Source organism: Mytilus trossulus, chromosome 9, assembly GCF_036588685.1.
Source record: "Mytilus trossulus isolate FHL-02 chromosome 9, PNRI_Mtr1.1.1.hap1, whole genome shotgun sequence".
In the NCBI taxonomy this organism is placed as follows: domain Eukaryota; kingdom Metazoa; phylum Mollusca; class Bivalvia; order Mytilida; family Mytilidae; genus Mytilus; species Mytilus trossulus.
In genome coordinates this window covers 32392140-32410880 of record NC_086381.1, presented here as the reverse complement: position 1 = coordinate 32410880, position 18741 = coordinate 32392140, and the positions used below count along the sequence as shown (strand labels likewise).

Below are 18741 nucleotides of genomic sequence, written 5' to 3'. Positions count from 1 at the left end.
CAGGATCTGCTTTCCGTTCCAAAGTGCTGATTTTATTCTGGTCTTTTTGTTAGATAATTGTAGCTCAGTCGTTAGTTTTCTTTGTGATGTTCTTTTTGCTGTTTTTTTCTTTTGGCCATGCAATCTGGGTTTTCCTCTTTATTTCTGCGCCACTAGTTTATGAAAATTACTAACATGAGATATGAATTCAGCATCAAATGTTGCTTGTTTCATTTTTTCTTATTGGAAATTTCATTTATAATTCTATTATTAAAAGTATATATGGTTTTATTTATTACAAACGAAAACGATTACGTTGTGGAAATAACAATAACAAATCAAACACATAAATATAGATTAGCTCGACAGTATGCAACGTATGTGTGCATTCATTAATCAGCTAAGGCAAATAATGTAAGTACTCAGTAACGTAAATGTTGCTCTAGTGTGTATGTTGAAACTATACGGATTTATTAGCCCTTGGTGCTCCTTGCACAAAAACATGCTACTCTGGAATTACGAGGACAAAGGACACAGCATAAATTGTACTGTCACCATCACACATTGGGTGACAGATACAATATTTCTGTATCTCAAATTCACAGTTATAGTTCTTCCAATACCAGAATCTATAGTCGTCTTCTCATTAATTGATAGCTTGTGACAGTTTGCCTGAGTTTTGATTGGACTTGTCAGTTCATGCTTGCATTTTTGTAGATGAACCAGGTCCCGCTCCTTTTAGAGTCCATACGATTCACTAAGGATGTATTTGTTTCGTTGATTTGTATCTTCTAAAACGAGTTATGAGATATGGACAGTGGTAAACAACTTTTGCCTAAATATATTAGGAAATGACGGTTTTAGTGTTTCAATATGAACGCCAACACTGTCTTGTTATGACCATTTTCATTATATGATGTGCATTTACCTTTATATGATGTGCATTTACCTTTATATGCTGTGCTTTTACCTTTATATGATATGCACTTGTCATTATATTATGTGCAAACACCTCTACATGATGTGCAAATATCCTTATATGATGTGCAAATATCCTTATAGGTTGTGCAAATATCATTACAGTATATGCAAACATACTTATATGATGTACATATATACTCATATGATGTGCAAATATACTTATATGATGTACAAATATACTTATATGATGTGCAAATATACTTATATGATGTGCAAACATTCTTATATGATGTGCAAACATTATTACATGATGTGCAAATGTACTTATATTATGTGCAAAGATCCTTATATGATATGCAAAGATCTTTATATGGTGTGTACATATCCTTATATGATGTGCAGTTTCCCTTATATTACGTGCAAACATCTTTATATGATGTGGTTGTGTCATTATATTATGTGCTTGTAATCTTATATTATATGGTTAGGTTTACTTCATTATATGATGTCGAAACGTCATTATATGATGTGCTTTCATCGTCGTTATGGTCAATGAACATGATTACGATTAGAATATTTACTGTCTACGTCATAACTGATTCCTATCTGCTTCTGTAAACTATTAACCCGGCTCAAATATGTGTCTTTCTCTAGCGAAAGTGCAATTTATAGGGGAATTGAGACAAAGCAATTTCACAAAATCAACGTTTCAAACATTTCGGTTGAAGATTAAAATCAGTTAATAAAGGAGCTAGTTGAAGAAATATCGGGCTGTGGAGAAAATGATAACAAATAAGAGCCTTTTATTACTTGCTATTCGGTTTAAGCATAGACTCGTACTATGACCTATAATTGTTTCTTCTTACAAATATTTACTTGGATGGTGAGTTGTCTCTTTGGCTCTCATACCACATCTGCTTATTTCTATTCATTGCAAAAGACACCATTGAAATCACAGTCTGTTTCAAAAATATTTCATAACAATAGCTATAAAATTATCTACTGATGCATACTATGGCTAAATGGTTTGTTTTATTAAATGTAATTGAATAATATTAATCTATAAATGATAAGATGTATAATGTAGTATTGAATAGGTACAATGATATTACATCTAGTATATCATATAATCTATGCTACTAAAGAAGTAGACCGATTTCATTGAGCCGCAACTCCTCTAAAACCATACCAAGTCGGAAATATGTGTGATAGGACTTTTAATTTGTCTTTGAACCGATCTTTTTTTCCACAGAAAATGCCAATTATGTGAGAAAATATCCAATTTCGAAGACTGCAAGCTTAATCGACGTAGTGCCCACAAAATGCGAAATGGCTATGTGGGAAATTATAAAAAATGAAAAAGTGGTATCTTTGCTAATGAGACAACTCTCCACAATAGACCAAATTACACAGAAACTAATAACTATAGGTCACCATACGGTCTTCAACAATGAGCACATATTGGCATATACAGATTGTTTATTTTCAACTTATTTTAATGGAGATTTTTTTAATTGCTTATAAAATTCTGAAAGATTAGTACTAGTATGTCAACAGATTTGGAGTAGCGTCAACGATTTCTGAGATATAAGGGGTTGATTCCTGATGAAGTGTTTTAGATTTAATTTTTCGTCCGATTATATCGGATTTTACCTTTGTGGTACTTATTTTGATTCTTTTCGGAAATGGCAACGGATTTTACGTAGACGATACAGTTATTGAGTTAAAAGGGGGAGAAACCACTGAAAATCACACTTTGCCACACTTTTTTTCAATTTAGGGTATTTAATATTTTTATTTTCGAGATGAATGGGGTGACGCCTGTCTTTTGCATTTTGTTCCTCTTTTTCGTCTCTTTAAAAAAAAAGCATTAACTTTGTTATTACTGTGTCCACCTTATAACTGTTTCATCACTCTTTGTTTCAACACTTGCCCAATCGCTGGCGTCTCTTTGTATCATCGGTACAGCGGATATAGGTACTAACCAAGGGGTCGTGATCGATTTTTCTTCTGACACGGTACGAAAATCTTTGTTTTGTTTACATCAATGTGAACTTCAATCTAAACATATTTGTTGTTTTAAGAAATGATTTTGTCGTAGGTTGGTGATTAGAGAAGTCTCACTATTTGCCTAAAACAAGAATCCTTACTAAAAACATGTGCAAATACTTGTCAAAGAAGTTGGCGCTCGTCTCATCCGATATTATTCTATATTCATTGCAACTCTTTTTCTGATAGAAGGCCACTGTTTGTGCGTTATAAGTCTAGCTGTTTCAATAATTGGCATTGAAATATTTTGTACATATGTTATTTTTCGATATTTTATTCCGACACGAAGCGTTGTGTATAGCTGACCACATGAATCCTTCTGTACGGTGCATAGTAAAATGAATGTACGGTATATAGTTTTGATGCTTCGAAGTACCTACAAAGCTGTACCGATGATACACGATAGTAATTATAATTCGGAATACTTTTCTTGCTTGTGACAATGGTGTTCGACAAGGAGATAACTTATCACCTTTCCTATTTTATTTACTTTTGATTGACTAAAATAATTTCTTAGTAACTAGAAATATTACATGACTTAACAGAACTATACCAGAAGATCTGGAAAGAGAATTAGAAATATATCTTAAGTGTTTTGTCATATTGTTTGCAGATGACACGGTGTTGTTGGCTGAAACAGCACAGGACCTGCAGACTCAACTCAATGCTTTCCATGATTATTGTAAGGCTTGAAACTTGAAAGGAAAGTTGTCAAAATTTAAGTCTTAGTGAGGTGTTTTTTTGAACGGAAGCCAGAACAACTCCGATTTTCTTACAATGATACTAACATTGAGATGATAAAACAATATAACTTTTTGGGATTTGTTGTTACTAAAACGGAAATTTCAATATGACAAAAACATTTATCCGATAAGGCTTTAAGTCATGTACGAAAACTTGAAAACAGGAAGGATGTATAAGATTTCTGTAAAATGTCAACGTCAGCTTGTTACTATACTATGTATACAAATATTAATTTTCGCGAACCATTTAGGTCACGGAAATTCCAAAATATGGCATCAGTAAGGAGAGTTGTGCAAATAATGTGAATACACAGAACATCCATCCAAATTATCTTTAGCTAAAAGTATTCATCATTTTCTATTTCATATGTACTAACAACATTCCATTTTGCTATAATTTCGATTAAAATATTCCAAAATCTGAGTTAAAATAGATCGAATGTCCCAAATAAACATTGTCTGATTGGTTGAAGTATTGTGGCGTCGATGATTAGCATAATAAGCCTCGATGTAAAGCACACGCTTCACAGGAATAAGGAGAGTTTTACAAATAATGTGAATACACATATCCTCCATCCTATTTATATTTTGCTGGAAATGTTGCAGTGTTCATCATTTCTGTTTTGATTCTGCTCACAACATTCCATTTTTTCTATAATTTCGATTTAAATATGTGGAACCCGCAATACAAATAGATGGCCTCAATCACGTGGCCTCAATGATTTAATAGCAACGCAAAACATTACGTTAATATAAACACCCTGAGTTCTACGATGTTACATAAACCGAATCACACATACAGATCTTTGCGCTCAAATGTAATTCTTGGTGAAGTATACGGGTAACTTCGTTTACGAAAATTTATACACACTTTATCATTAACATATTACCAGGCTTTTGCATATTCACGTTTTTTTATGCTGAACTGTAGTCGAATTCAATTCTATTCATTTTTTTTTAACCTGAAGCAATAGGAGTGAGAATATTTTTTCGCGCCAATTTAACCAGCATCATCACTATCAACATAATTATTTACCGTTATCTTTCAGTTCTATAGTTTATCAATTAGAGAAATGTTAGTAAGTATTACTTATTATTGTTAAGGTTCTACTGATGTGCTTCTCTAGACCTTTTTGACGGTCCGTTTTATCCCATTTATCTCAATACTATCTCCGATGACAGAAATGTCAACTCGACCTATTCGTGTCGAAAGTGAAAATCCCATCTATTTGATGAAATGATTTCTTCTTCAACGTTTCATGCATTATTTTTGTATTATTTGATAACCAATCACATTTACGTTGCATGTTGCCCTGAAAGCAGCCGCTGTAAAGGCAGTGAACAACAACAAAATAGTCAACATACCTAAAAGATCTTATCAAACCAAAATGGATGCCGTCCTTTCCAATGTTTCATCGTTATGCATGAAAATATTTAAACGCTCATCAAACACTTTGGGCACCGAGCCAACCTTTCGAGGTCTGTATAGTCAGTCAATGTCGTTAAACACTTTCATCAGGAGCGGATCCAGTCATTTATAAAAGGGACACCCCTGGATCCGCCACTGTCCATCATCTTTGCAAAATCTACACCGATTTCATTAATTGTGCTAGTTGAAGGGACTGGAATGACATTTAATAAATTAATATATATATATATATATATATACAACTCGTCTAAACATCAACCCAACAATGTTAGAATTATAAATTTGCTTTCGCAAATTTTTGGTTCTTCCCTCGCCGGGATTCGAACCCATGCTACTGTGATATCGTGACACCAAATCGCCTGCACTGCAGCCGTCCCGCTAGACCACACGACCACCTGGGCTCTCAAAAAAAGAGCTTTCGGTGGCCATATGTTACCTTTCCACGTCAGTTTTAATCTAGCGGCGTACTACAGTACATGATATATAAGGCATGAAGATGTTATTGTTACAGATCAGCTAAATTATCTATAGTAAAGGATCCTACAAATTAATGTAAGATACAGTCACAGAAAATAATTATATTCATAAGTACGTCTGAGTCAGTGACAACCCTACAACAGATGTATCCATCGGATCGCCATCAATGATGGTGATACATGGCTGTGTATATAATGTATATACAACTCGTCTAAACATCAACCCAACAATGTTAGATCTGTAAATTTGCTTTCGCAAATTTATGGTTCTTCCCTCGCCGGGATTCGAACCCATGCTACTGTGATATCGTGACACCAAATCGCCTGCACTGCAGCCGTCCCGCTAGACCACACGACCACCTGGGCTCTCAAAAAAAGAGCTTTCGGTGGCCATATGTTACCTTTCCACGTCAGTTTTAATCTAGCGGCGTACTACAGTACATGATATATAAGGCATGAAGATGTTATTGTTACAGATCAGCTAAATTATCTATAGTAAAGGATCCTACAAATTAATGTAAGATACAGTCACAGAAAATAATTATATTCATAAGTACGTCTGAGTCAGTGACAACCCTACAACAGATGTATCCATCGGATCGCCATCAATGATGGTGATACATGGCTGTGTACATAATGTATATACAACTCGTCTAAACATCAACCCAACAATGTTAGATCTGTAAATTTGCTTTCGCAAATTTTTGGTTCTTCCCTCGCCGGGATTCGAACCCATGCTACTGTGATATCGTGACACCAAATCGCCTGCACTGCAGCCGTCCCGCTAGACCACACGACCACCTGGTATATATATATTTATATAGTTCAACAATTGTAGTGTAAATCAGTTGTATTTGTTGGTTGAAATTATATGATGGGATATGCTAGCTGTACTTCAGCTCTGACTAGACTAGAGACTTTTAATGTGTACAAACCTGATGTCAAATAATGTACTGTAGGAGAAGAAGCAAAGCATATCACATTAAATCCTATCACATTACATCAAAACACAATTTATATATCATTGCCATAATCCAACTTAAATTATGTTGGTCAATGGAAGAAATTACCGTGCAAATATCATGTGTAAACGGGGTAGGCCAAAATGAATTTTAGGTGTATGTTGTCATTCCCATTCTGATAAAATTACTCAGTTAAATATAATATATATGTTCACTATGTTTATATTGGTTTCGAATTTAGTTACATTATTAGAAAAATGATTTAATTTCTCGCAGACAACCATCTTAATAATATACATAAACTAGACAATGAATGTAAAATAACCTAAAACATAATATATGGAATCGTTCAAACAGTTATCCTAATATTGCTAAAGGTGAAATATGTAAAACCACAATTTTGCACCCAGAAACAAGATCAGCGATAAAGCCCAATTTAAAGTAAAAACATACAAAAACGTAAAAAATAATTGTTTATAAAATTTGCTTGCATAAGTATCCTGAAGTTTAAACTAATAACGATTATGTGTATCCTGTCAGCACCCGAAAAAAAATACTGTCTTCTTGAGGACTTCCGCGCGCCACTGACTGATTTGTAATATATTTTTATAGAATATGTAAATAAGGAAATGTTGTATGATTGCCAACGGGCAACTATCCACCGAAAAGTTTAGTTTTATCAATGATTCTTCTAAACAAAAACAAATAACATGAAAATTATTTGGTAACAGAATGAGCCTTTGTAATCCTTCTAACATTTCAGTTAGTCTATTTTTATGTAAATGATAGCTTTCATAAAAATTCTTATAAATAACGAATAGGATCTAAATGACAATATCAAAGACATGAATATCCAATCAGCGAGAAAATAACATTTCGCGGGGATGTGTCTAATAGCGAATTAGGTCTAATTCACATTAACTATTTTCAAATAAAACACGAATCGTACTACGATCGCTTTCTTATGTATCAAATAAATGTGGTCTGAAAGTTTATTCGGAGAACGATTGATACAAATTATTGATACTTAATTACATGCTCCGGATATGGACACATATAATATGACTGGAGTTAATCTGTTTGATAGCACAAATCTCACCCCTAAACAGGGACCATGGAGTAACTATACAACATAAGGGGAAAATATAACAAACAATTGAAAAGGGGTCAGATACAAAACAGAAAATAAATCGAACAAAAACACAAGGTGAACGTGACAGGATACCTATAGATCTCTCATTAAAAAAACACTATGTATTTTCAAATCTAATTGAGGATTGTTGCACTCTTAGGATTCTTGATTCATAACGTTGTTTTCAATAATTAAGCCTTTTTTAATTTAGTAGTTTTCAGTTACCTTACCTGATACAGTTAGTTTAAAGAAGTATTTCCAATAAAATTAATTTTGGTGTCAATGAATTTTTACAAAATTAAAGAGGTAATACTTCAAAAATTGCTGCTCTCTTTAAAAGTATCCACATCATTAAACAAGAGACAACTTTCCAATTACTGACATAACAAGGCACATAGTAAATTGCACGTTTATAATTGTTTAGGGATTGTCAAAGAGGACTAGCATGTAAAGGTGATGATGTTGAGTTTAGTGTTACAGACAATTTCCAGTCTAATGATAAACCACTCTACGTTCTTCCCAAAGGTAATTACTAATCAGTGCTTTAAAAATTACGGGTAAGTTTACAACAGAAATATGGTCATACTTCTTTCCAAAATTATTAAACGGTTATCCATATACATGCGTGGCAAAATATTTGCGTGGAACTAGTACAGAAAAAAACATAACTGACAGCCTGTGATGTCATTTTCATTTTTGTTCGAGCTAAAACATAACAATGTAAGGAAATTTTTATAGCCTCGTTATTTAATATCGTGACTTTCCAATATTTTCTGCCACTACAATTACAGTACTGTTCGTAAAAGTTTTTTTGTAAGTGTACTGTGCTTACTTTTCGGTGAGAGCCAAGGCTCCGTTTTGAAGACCGTAAACAATAATGGTTTACTTTAACAAATAATTACTTGGATGGGAAGTTTTATCACTGGCACGTATACCACATCGTCTTATATATATTGGATCTGTTTGAAACTTTGAATTTTTCGAAAAACTAAGGATTTTCTTATTATTGACCTATACTAGTTTACTTTTTTTTAAATTGTTATTTGTATGGAGAATTGTCTCATTGGCACTCACACCACATCTTCCTATATCTAAAGATTACCTTAACCGTATTTGGAACAATTTTTTAGAGTTTTGGATCCTCAATACTCAAAAATTTGTACCTGTTTGGCTTTATAAATATTTTGATATGAGCGGCACTTATAAGTCTTATGTAGACGAAACGCGCGTCTGGCGTACTAAATTATCATCCTGGTACCTTTGATAACTATTAACACCTTTAAAACAAGGTAACCAAATGAAATTCGTAAAGAATCCTAGGAAACTTGAAAATTATCAAATCTAACTTGGCACTGGGTCAAAACTATTTTTGATTGACAACTAGTCCCCATATCACTAGGTCCGTATTTAGTGATTCTGTACTGACATGATTAATTGAGTTCTTGTCAAAAAAACAACCTGTTTAAAAATGTAGTCCCTACCTCGGAACCTTAAAAAGATTTGGAAGATCTGACGAGGTGATCACCATAACGGGTCAACACATCGTTGTCAATATAATGCCTAAATTATAACGAAACCATTTACCAAAAAGAAAAAAGAAAGATGACAGACATGAACCAACGACAATATGTATGTATCTTTAAGATATATTAGATGAATCAAATACATTGTATTTTGGAAACAACAGAATTGAAGTTTGAAATTAAATTATATTTTAGATGTATCATCAAAGGTTGGTGGAAATGGAAAGAAATATTTCTTAATTGTTCAAATGCATCTCTACACACCATTAACAGGTATTGTAAATCATTACCTGAAATAAAGAAACAATTGAAATATAATGGTTTTCAATGAATATTTGTACTTTACTAAAATATGTAATGTAATGGAGAAAAAAATTGCTACTCAACCTAGACATATCTTCAGTATAATCGGCTTTTACATAAAAAGGATGCTACTATGGGAGGGTGTTTTATGTATGTTACTCGTGCATAATTAATGTATTATAATGGCCAAAAAGAAAAACGACAGAAAAACAAACCACAAGCTATAAATCACTACACAACAAGACGAAATATGATCAAAACGAAATCTTACAGAAAGAGAGGGTGATTTCAGACCTAATCGTCCAGCGTAGAAACAAAAAGGTAAACTTTCTCAAGAAAGTAGCCAACAAAAAAAAAACCAACTCATTCAATGTGTTGTAGATATTGTATGTTTATGTGTTTTGTTAAATTGTTCCTTTTAAAATTGTTATACGATGATGACTGATGTACCCATATTTTGACTATCTTATTTATTGTGTCTGTATATTTAACGCATCAATGTAAATATAACGGAATTTGATGAGACTGTCGTTAAAGTGAGAGGGTTAGCGCTATTGAACCAGGTTTAATCCACCATTTTCTACATTTGAAAATGCCTGTACCAAGTCAGGATTCTGACAGTTCTTGTCAATTCGTTTTTGATGCGTTTTGTTATTTGATTTTGCCATGTGATTATGGACTTTCCGAATTGATATTCCTCTAAGTTCAGTATTTTTGTGATTTTATTTTTTTCGGAACAATAAAATTGTAAAATAAATCAATAAGGTGGTAATATTGATAGCTGACAATCTTGAAAGTATAAACACTTGGATACCTTTACACAAAATCAAGTGTTCTCAGGGTAAAGTTGCATCCCCAGCATGTTGAAATTTGATTACAAATTTATGTATATGTATTTTCTAAAGTACCAATCGTAACTAAAGTGTTTATTTTATTACAGAACCTGCATCGCCGGCTAATATAACTTTAACTTTTACGAAACGACCGTAAGTTAAAAATACTCTTATGTAACAATTTTGGTAAGATCTAAGAATTGATTTATTCAAAATCAATTTTATCAAAAACTTGATGAAACTTAATTTCCCGGGTGTTTAATTATTCGTACAAATTTGCTCAAATTGTTTAAGTTTTTTAATTCAAAAGATGATATTTCTAATATTTAAAACTCAATTGTATTATCTTATTGCTAACAAATATATTATATGGAATTCCAAATGCATAAGTCGACGAAACAACAGCATTTGATGTTCTTTCTATGTTCAATTGTTTATAACTGTTCACATGCAAATCTGAAGCTTGAAATTCACAAATGTAGGACCGATATAAAAAAAAGTAAAAACACAAAAATACCGAACTCCGAGGAAAATTCAAAAAAGGAAAATCAAAAATCAAAAGGCAAAATCAAAAGTCCAAACACATCAAACGAATGGGTAACAACTGTCATATTCCTGACTTGGTACAGGCATTTTCTAATGTAGAAAATGGTGGATTGAACCTGGTTTTATAGCTAGCTAAACCTCTCACTTATATGACAGTCGCATCAAATTCCATTAAATTGTCAACGATGCATGAACAAAACAAACATACTCAAAGAGTAAAAATGTCAAAAATAGGGGTACAACAGTCAATATTGTGTTATCATCTTAATATCTCTACATAAACAACAAATGTAACAAAGAAGCACAAAAAGGCATACATTAATTTAACATTCTCATTTTGCTTTTCTTATACGGCTGAATTTATCTATGTAAAGTCTACCCATAATGATAGAAGGATGATGAGAACTAAGATGAATATGATAGTACGCGCATCATGTTTACCATATTGAATCTCCAAGATTGCTGTTAACAAATTGTTCCTCAATTAGTGTCTTGTACCATGTATCAGCTTCTTGTTCATATGGTATGTAAGAATTGAACTGATCCACGTCATTTTGAACAAAGAAGACAAATTGGCATAAGCAGTCTCCCTTGTTTTTAATAATAATCCAAAAATATGCACACAGCTTATTAGAAATATAATTTATTGTTCAATTGATTTTAGAACAAAGTATAACTACCAGAAATTCCTACTTTGCAATAGCGGTTTTATTCCTGCCAATAAACCAAATGGTATGTACTTGTGCAAGTTCGAAATGTTACTTATAAATACAGTATTACAAAAAAATACGAAGATAGGGACAATTTCGTTAATTACATATTCAGTAGCCCCCAAATTTGAAGAAGCATGGTTTGCTAAAGTTGGTCCAAACCTATCTACAATTCAAATGGATTACGGTAATTATGCTTTAGTAACACACTAGAAACTGCTGGTGTGCTACTAGCTATCGATGGTATCATCAGCTCAGAAGTCAAATGCGTTACTGCCAGTAATAATATTCTATTTTTTATATTTGAAAGTAGGCAAAAACTAAGGTACCAATAACTTATGTTAAGTTCACTTAAAATAAATTTGGCTTATCATTCTAGAAATTGTTACTTATTCAAGTACGTATTTTTCGTTTTCAAGGAACAAATACCTATTTTTGTTCATGGGCTGGCTGTAAACCGCCTCCTGTTGATGGAGTTATTTGCTTGGCTAATGACCTATTGGTTGCATTCGGCTGTTTTATGCCCTTAAGGTGGATATATTCTGCATTTCTGTTCTCAACTTTGCTTTTCAAATTTCTTTTGTAAAACGTTTTAGGTGAAGAAGTTCAGGAACAAGGCTTGGTCACACTCAATTTATTAAATACTGATTTTATCTCTACGGTAATATGTAGAGTAACATCAAATACAGTGGCCTGTGTAGCTAGAATGAATGCTATTTCTACGTGAAAAAAGGTTTAACATTATAAAACATCTTACTATAAAACGAATTTATAGAATGAGTACATGTACACAAATATTGAAAACATCAGATGAGGTAATATGGCCATAAGAAGATGTATTGTGAATGTCATTAAGACAACTCTTCATTTAAGTCAAAGTTTGTAACAGTAGACCATTATATCATCTTTATTTAGGTTTCTTCACACATGTTGGTTGCGAATGGAAAAGACCTAAAGTGATTGCCTTTCATTATTATGCCCATACACATGTACATGGTGAGTAATTTGAATTTAATCTCAAAAAACTTAATTACATTTGTTAAAAAGCATACTCATAATTTATATCATAGAAGTGCAAACCGCGTTTGCATCAATGTTTTATATCTGTTATTATTTGCTAATCTTACAGCGTTTTTTCGTTATTGACATTAATTTGAACATATGTATCAACAAAACTTTTCAAAACTGTACTTACCAAATAAAGATTCAGTAGGGAGAAGACCGTTGTGAACTCAAGAGGTCGAAATTGATTATTTCTGATTCTGCTCCACATGTGATACCCGTTCTATTCATCTAGATTTACTTTTAATTGAGAAAAATGCTAATCTTTTGTTTGTTCAAAACAAATGACTACATTGTAGAAGATTTTCTCGAACATATTCAAATAGGATGTCTTATTTACGAATGATAATTTGTCTTGTTGATCACTATATAACTTGTTTAATTTACTTCTAATTCAGGTATTTTTGCTGAAGGATTTCTTATTCGAAATAACAGTTGGATATACCTTGGTGGTCAGAAAACAAGGGAAAGGCAAAAGGTGTTTTTTTAAATATAATTTAGAAGGACATATCTATGTTTCTTTATCGACAAAAACTGTTTTTCAGATAGATTTAATTTTTTGTCTGCATATTTTATGCATAGAAAAAATTGAGGTGTATATATGGATCATTTTTTTTTTTTTAGATATTGATATATAGAATGTTATGCCATTAAAAGAAGACAGAATGTAAAAATTCCGAAACATAGCATATGTTCAAGAATTATTTCACATGTAACACATTTGCACTTTTTTTTTTTAAATAAATATGACAGGAAGTGGATAATCGCACACTTTACTAAGTATGAAAATCTCATTTTGAAATAGTTATAAATAAGTATGTATGCACGAGCTATACATTTGCTATATTGTTTACAGTTTTACAATAAAACACAAAACTACCATTATTAGATTGTGATTACATTTTTTTCGCAAATTCAGAGACAAATAATTTATTCTAAAACGGTGTTTGACCTATAATGGTTTACTTTTTTATGTATTTGGATGGAAAGTTGTCAATTTGGCGCTCACACCACATCTTCCTGTATCTATTTTCTCGTCACAATGTTTTAGGATTTTCAAGATAGTTACTAGATTGGGGTTTTATAATTTAATGATTCATCTTGGTGTTTTGTTTTGTGTTGTTTCATTTTTTTTAATTTGCTTTTGATCTTCTGAATTATTTTAAGCAAAACACAAGTTATATGTACAAAACGCACTAATTATACAAGTAAATCGCTACCTTTATGGTATAGAGTTATTTTAGCCACATGTTTTGTTTAATATGTCAAAACATATGATAAATCTTTTTATCTTTAGGTATGGTATGATATCGTAAACGGACCGATAGAAATACGACCTGGTGACGTTTTAGTAAGTATTATGAGTTATTAATTTGATGATAGAATTAATATATTCTCTTTTATTTCACTTTAAAACAGTCATGAAACTATTTTTTTGGTAGAAACTTCAACGGTTAAATGACAACTTAATTTTGAAGACAAAACAAGTCCCATAATGATTCCAAGTCGAATAAAAGCAAGTTTACTCCTACCATATGAAGCATATAAATTTGTTTAAAATGTAAAATCACAAAACACTGAAAATTCAAATCGGAAAGATCCTTGAACGACAAATTTATTTTGTTTCTACCTGTGTGACGTTTACATGTTAATCAACTGATAATCATACCACATCTGAAACGCTCGATTCTATATTCTACTAAATGTTAACCTTACCATGAGCCTGTAATGGTTATTGAATCCCAAAACTACAAATCTTTCAATCCTTCATGGAAAGAGTTAACATACATAGATAAAGTCGAATAATAAAAAAGCAATGAATACATTTGATATATTTGATATATGCCTTTTTGTGCGTCTTTGTTACATATTTGTTTGTTTTGTAAAGTGATTAGGATTATATCACGATGTTGACTGTTGTATCCTTTTTTTTTTTACATTTTTACCTGTTATGTCTGGTTGTTTTGTTCACTCATCGTTGTCAATATAATGGAATTTGATGTGACTGTCATACAAGTAAAAGGTTTAGCTAGCTACATGTTCAATCCACCTAGTTCTAAATACAAAAATGCGTGTACCAAGTCAGGAATATGACAGTTATCAATATATTTGATGTGTTTGAGCTTTTGGTTTTGCTATTTGATTACGTAGTTTCCGTTTTAATTTTTCCTCGGAATTCGGTATTTTTTTTTCTGAAAGTCTTAATATCACGACTTCAAAATTACCCTGATAACGTTATCTCAATAACTGTGGTTATCTTCTTCGTATTTTTTTTTATTAAGATTGGTTCAGAAAATATTAATATTTGCATCCTTATTTGTTTCAAATGAAAGATATTCAGTTACAGTACCTCGCTTAGTGTTCTCGGAATTTAGTTTTGCATACAGCTTGTTCCTTTTTACTTTTTTTTAAATTGACAACTGTGACTATTTTTGTGATTTTGATTGCAGGCTTCACGTTGTCTGTTTATCAATAACGAAGGGAAAACGATCGATCTTAAGTAAGTATAAATGGGCTGACAATAAGAAGAGAGTTGCATGTCTTTATTATTCATGCACAAAAACTCAAATTAAAAACAAGATGAGTGTCACAGATCTAGAACTAAATCAGATAAACTGTGGATTATAGTGTGGCAATTGAAGGTAACAACCCACTACACGATGGATCCTAACACTAAAAATATGAACAGCGAAAAATATTTGCTCTTTGACCTGGTAACAATCCTAATTTTTCGCCTGATGGCTAACTGATAATCACAAAGAAATTTATATTCGTCTGTGTCACTTTGGCCTATTGTGGAGAGTTGTCTAGTTGGTAATGATACCACATCTTCTTTTTATATTTCTGGTAAAAAGTTAATTCAAACTATAGTAATATCAAAACCTGCAATAACATGAATACATCGGACCATTCGTACGTTACTGGTGACTTCAGCTAACAAAATTGATGAATTAAACGAAAAAACTTTTAATATATACTGTAGAGAGATGGATATATATCCATTTATCATTAACAATTTCAAAATATTTTTTTTACTTATCTTACTATTCATTTTATTAATATATGCATCTACGCTGGTGCACTTTTTACGACTATATTATTAGTTACATAGTGTGTTAGTGACCTTATATGATATAAACGGGGTCAGTAAATTCAATATGAGTGCAGAGCGACATTCCCGGATCAGGGGTATAAACTATGTGCTGGCAATGTCACAGTATATACCCCGTCTGAGACCCGAATAACATATAATTTTATATCTACAATATATATATAAGTGCTGGCGAATGCGATTTTTACATTGAATAGATAAGTACAGTCGCCGTGTTTGATTTATTGCAAATATGTATTTGTCAAATTTATTTTCAATTACAATGACTGTTTAATTATTTTTAGGTCAGAAGATACCTGTATATTCCAGCTGAGTATTGCATATGACATACAATACCAGGAGTATTTTGCCCGTCCACCTGGCTGCATTTCGAACTCACCGGATTTCACCTTCTGCAGTAACGACAAGACAGCAGCTGTTTGTGATAGATAAATTATTATGATCGGCGTAACTTTGATATGCTATTATTTTTTAATAACATGTTAACATAATCGAACATTATCAGTGAAGCTTCTCAGTAGTGGACTAATACTTTTGACTTTAATCTTTAACGTCATATCTAATGTGACTAGCTGGAAAATACAGGATCCCCAATTATGCATCCTACTTTTTTTCTAATAACTGAACAAATAATCTCTCAAAAGTTTTTTCTTTCTTTCTTTTTATTGAATAAATGCTTTTTAACGCATGTAATTTATTACGTGTTGTTTTCCTTTTATATCCGAATAAATACCTCTTTTGGTGACTTTCAGTACTTGAGGATAGTCATTAACTCGGTGCCTAACAAACCTTTCTAACCTTAACCGTAAATAAGACAGACACTGTTGACCTTTGATGTATTTGGCTATATCTTTGGGTTCTTTAAATTGTATATAGCTTTTTAACTGTTATATGAGTGTACTTACTTACCTTTCAAATATTTTCGTTTGAGCGTTCCTGATGAAAACAAATCAAGAAAGGCGTTTTGAACTCAGGATATTTATTCACTTTTTTTATCAGCTCTAACACTTTTGTTTTAGATTTTTGAATTTCAAATATTTGTCAGTGAGCATCACTAAAACGACATACATTATTAGAATACGCATCAGTGGTAGTAAAAGTAGTATCATTTATATCATTTCTATCACAAACTTTATATATACTGAGCCAAAAAAGTTTAGCAACACTTTTTTTGCAATTTTTCTTTTGTTGTTTCTGCAATTCTTTTTTAAACATCATTGATATAATCCTTACCTTTACCTGTAATTTTTAACAGTCTTACTTTTTTCTGGATGATTGATATCGCGCCATTTAAGCTTTCCATGTTAAATTGATGTTTTACCTTCTGTACCTGTACTTTTAAAACAATTTTTTTTTGTTCTCTTGCGTTTAAAAACACACCATTGGTAAGAAAAACACAAAAACGTTTGAAAAAATGCATGGGCCGTCAACCTGGCCTTCCCGAAAATGACCATCCGAAGGCTATTGGAATGGTTGATGCCAGAATGAGTGTTTCTGATGTCATGGCTTGATTAAATGTGCATAAGTCAACAGTTTAGAGACTAACAAACAGATATCGATAAATTGCAACTGCACGGGATAGGTCGATATGTCGTAGACCATGAAAAACTATCGTCAAGGGAGGAGCGCTGCTTTCCCCTTGCATCAACACGTGATAAGTTTTTTCCAGCCACAAGAGTAGTGCATTGACTAAGGACAGCTGCTGGAGTGTCTGGCAATCCTTCATTGATGCACTTAGGGCATGACCGAGAAATTGATTTTGAATAACACTATACTCATTTTCGCATTTTTACCCTCCCGCGCTCCATACAAAGAAAATCCTAATGAATGTGAGTGATAAACATTCATGTTGCTTCTGACATGTCATAATTTATTTTTTTTATTATTAAAATCATATATTGTTACAATTTTGTAATAAAATAAAACTTCATATTTTTGTTGCTAAACTTTTTTGGCTCAGTATATTTGCCTGTGGACTTCAAGTTCAAGGCATAGCATTGCCCTAGTATCCGGTACTTCGACAATGACATGAAAATACAGGCATTGTCTTCTTCAAATTTACTGTAAACAAAATTCGAAATAATTTCAAATGGAGAATTTTTCAGTGATACATAGATAACATTCGTTAAGATAAGAAAAAAAACATTTATGCCGCTTTTTACTGAGTTTAGTCATAAACCGTGATTCATAACAGTACCAAAATATTCTGCTAAAAAGGGGCGCAATTAGTGTCCATTAGAATACCTACAACCTGCAGATACACTTTGTTGCCAAAACGTACATAAAATCATCAAGTATAAAGTTACCAGCTTCATCATCTAATCATAATCCCACTAAGTATATCTAGCATATTACCTTTCTCATTGGAGAAGCAAGCGTTATACGAATTGCACCAAATATATTTACATTCCGATTTATCATTCGACAATTTAAACAAATAGGAAAACTTCTGTTTGATGAGATTGTGTTGTTGTGTAATGCAGTGTAGTGGAAAGAGTAGAAAAGTCAACAGAATTAACAGGACCATCAAAGGCATGTAATTTATCTAAAATATAAAAAAAAATGTTTACACTAAAAAATAATTCCACTATTTTCCTATATTTTATTACAACAGTTTATGAAAAGTTATTTAATAGTTGTTAAGGAACTTGCTTAAAGAATCGTTATGTTAGTTTAAGAACACTTACTAGAGACCGAGATGAAACGATATTTTACTGGTTTGATGTGTAGTTTAGACCAATAGGTCAGATTTTTCCCGTTTACACCAATTTATACAAAACGAGGAAAGATAGCGTCTTTGGTGACCTAACGACACTGTTGCCAATCTATTTTAGAAGATGGAGGACGATATTTTGGTCCTGTTTTAAAAAAAATCAGTTCTCTGTCCTAGACGATATCGAGGTCCCCAGTAATAATAATGGTCATAGGGATCATATCTAAACGTCGAATATTCACAATTAA

The 18741-nt window shown here is 32.1% G+C and overlaps 1 protein-coding gene across 1 annotated transcript in view; it reads left to right on the top strand.

The window, feature by feature from the left end:
- LOC134685581 (peptidyl-glycine alpha-amidating monooxygenase B-like) overlaps positions 1 to 16477 on the top strand; it is a 124985-nt gene extending 108508 nt beyond the window's left edge. The window contains exons 7-14 of the mRNA XM_063545398.1: positions 9410 to 9487; positions 10458 to 10503; positions 11561 to 11628; positions 12522 to 12602; positions 13067 to 13146; positions 13966 to 14019; positions 15119 to 15168; positions 16065 to 16477. Of these exons, the coding sequence (XP_063401468.1) occupies positions 9410 to 9487; positions 10458 to 10503; positions 11561 to 11628; positions 12522 to 12602; positions 13067 to 13146; positions 13966 to 14019; positions 15119 to 15168; positions 16065 to 16212 (605 nt within the window). The 3' untranslated portion in view covers positions 16213 to 16477. The remainder of the gene's footprint in view (positions 1 to 9409; positions 9488 to 10457; positions 10504 to 11560; positions 11629 to 12521; positions 12603 to 13066; positions 13147 to 13965; positions 14020 to 15118; positions 15169 to 16064) is intronic.
- The last annotated feature ends 2264 nt before the right edge of the window (positions 16478 to 18741 follow it).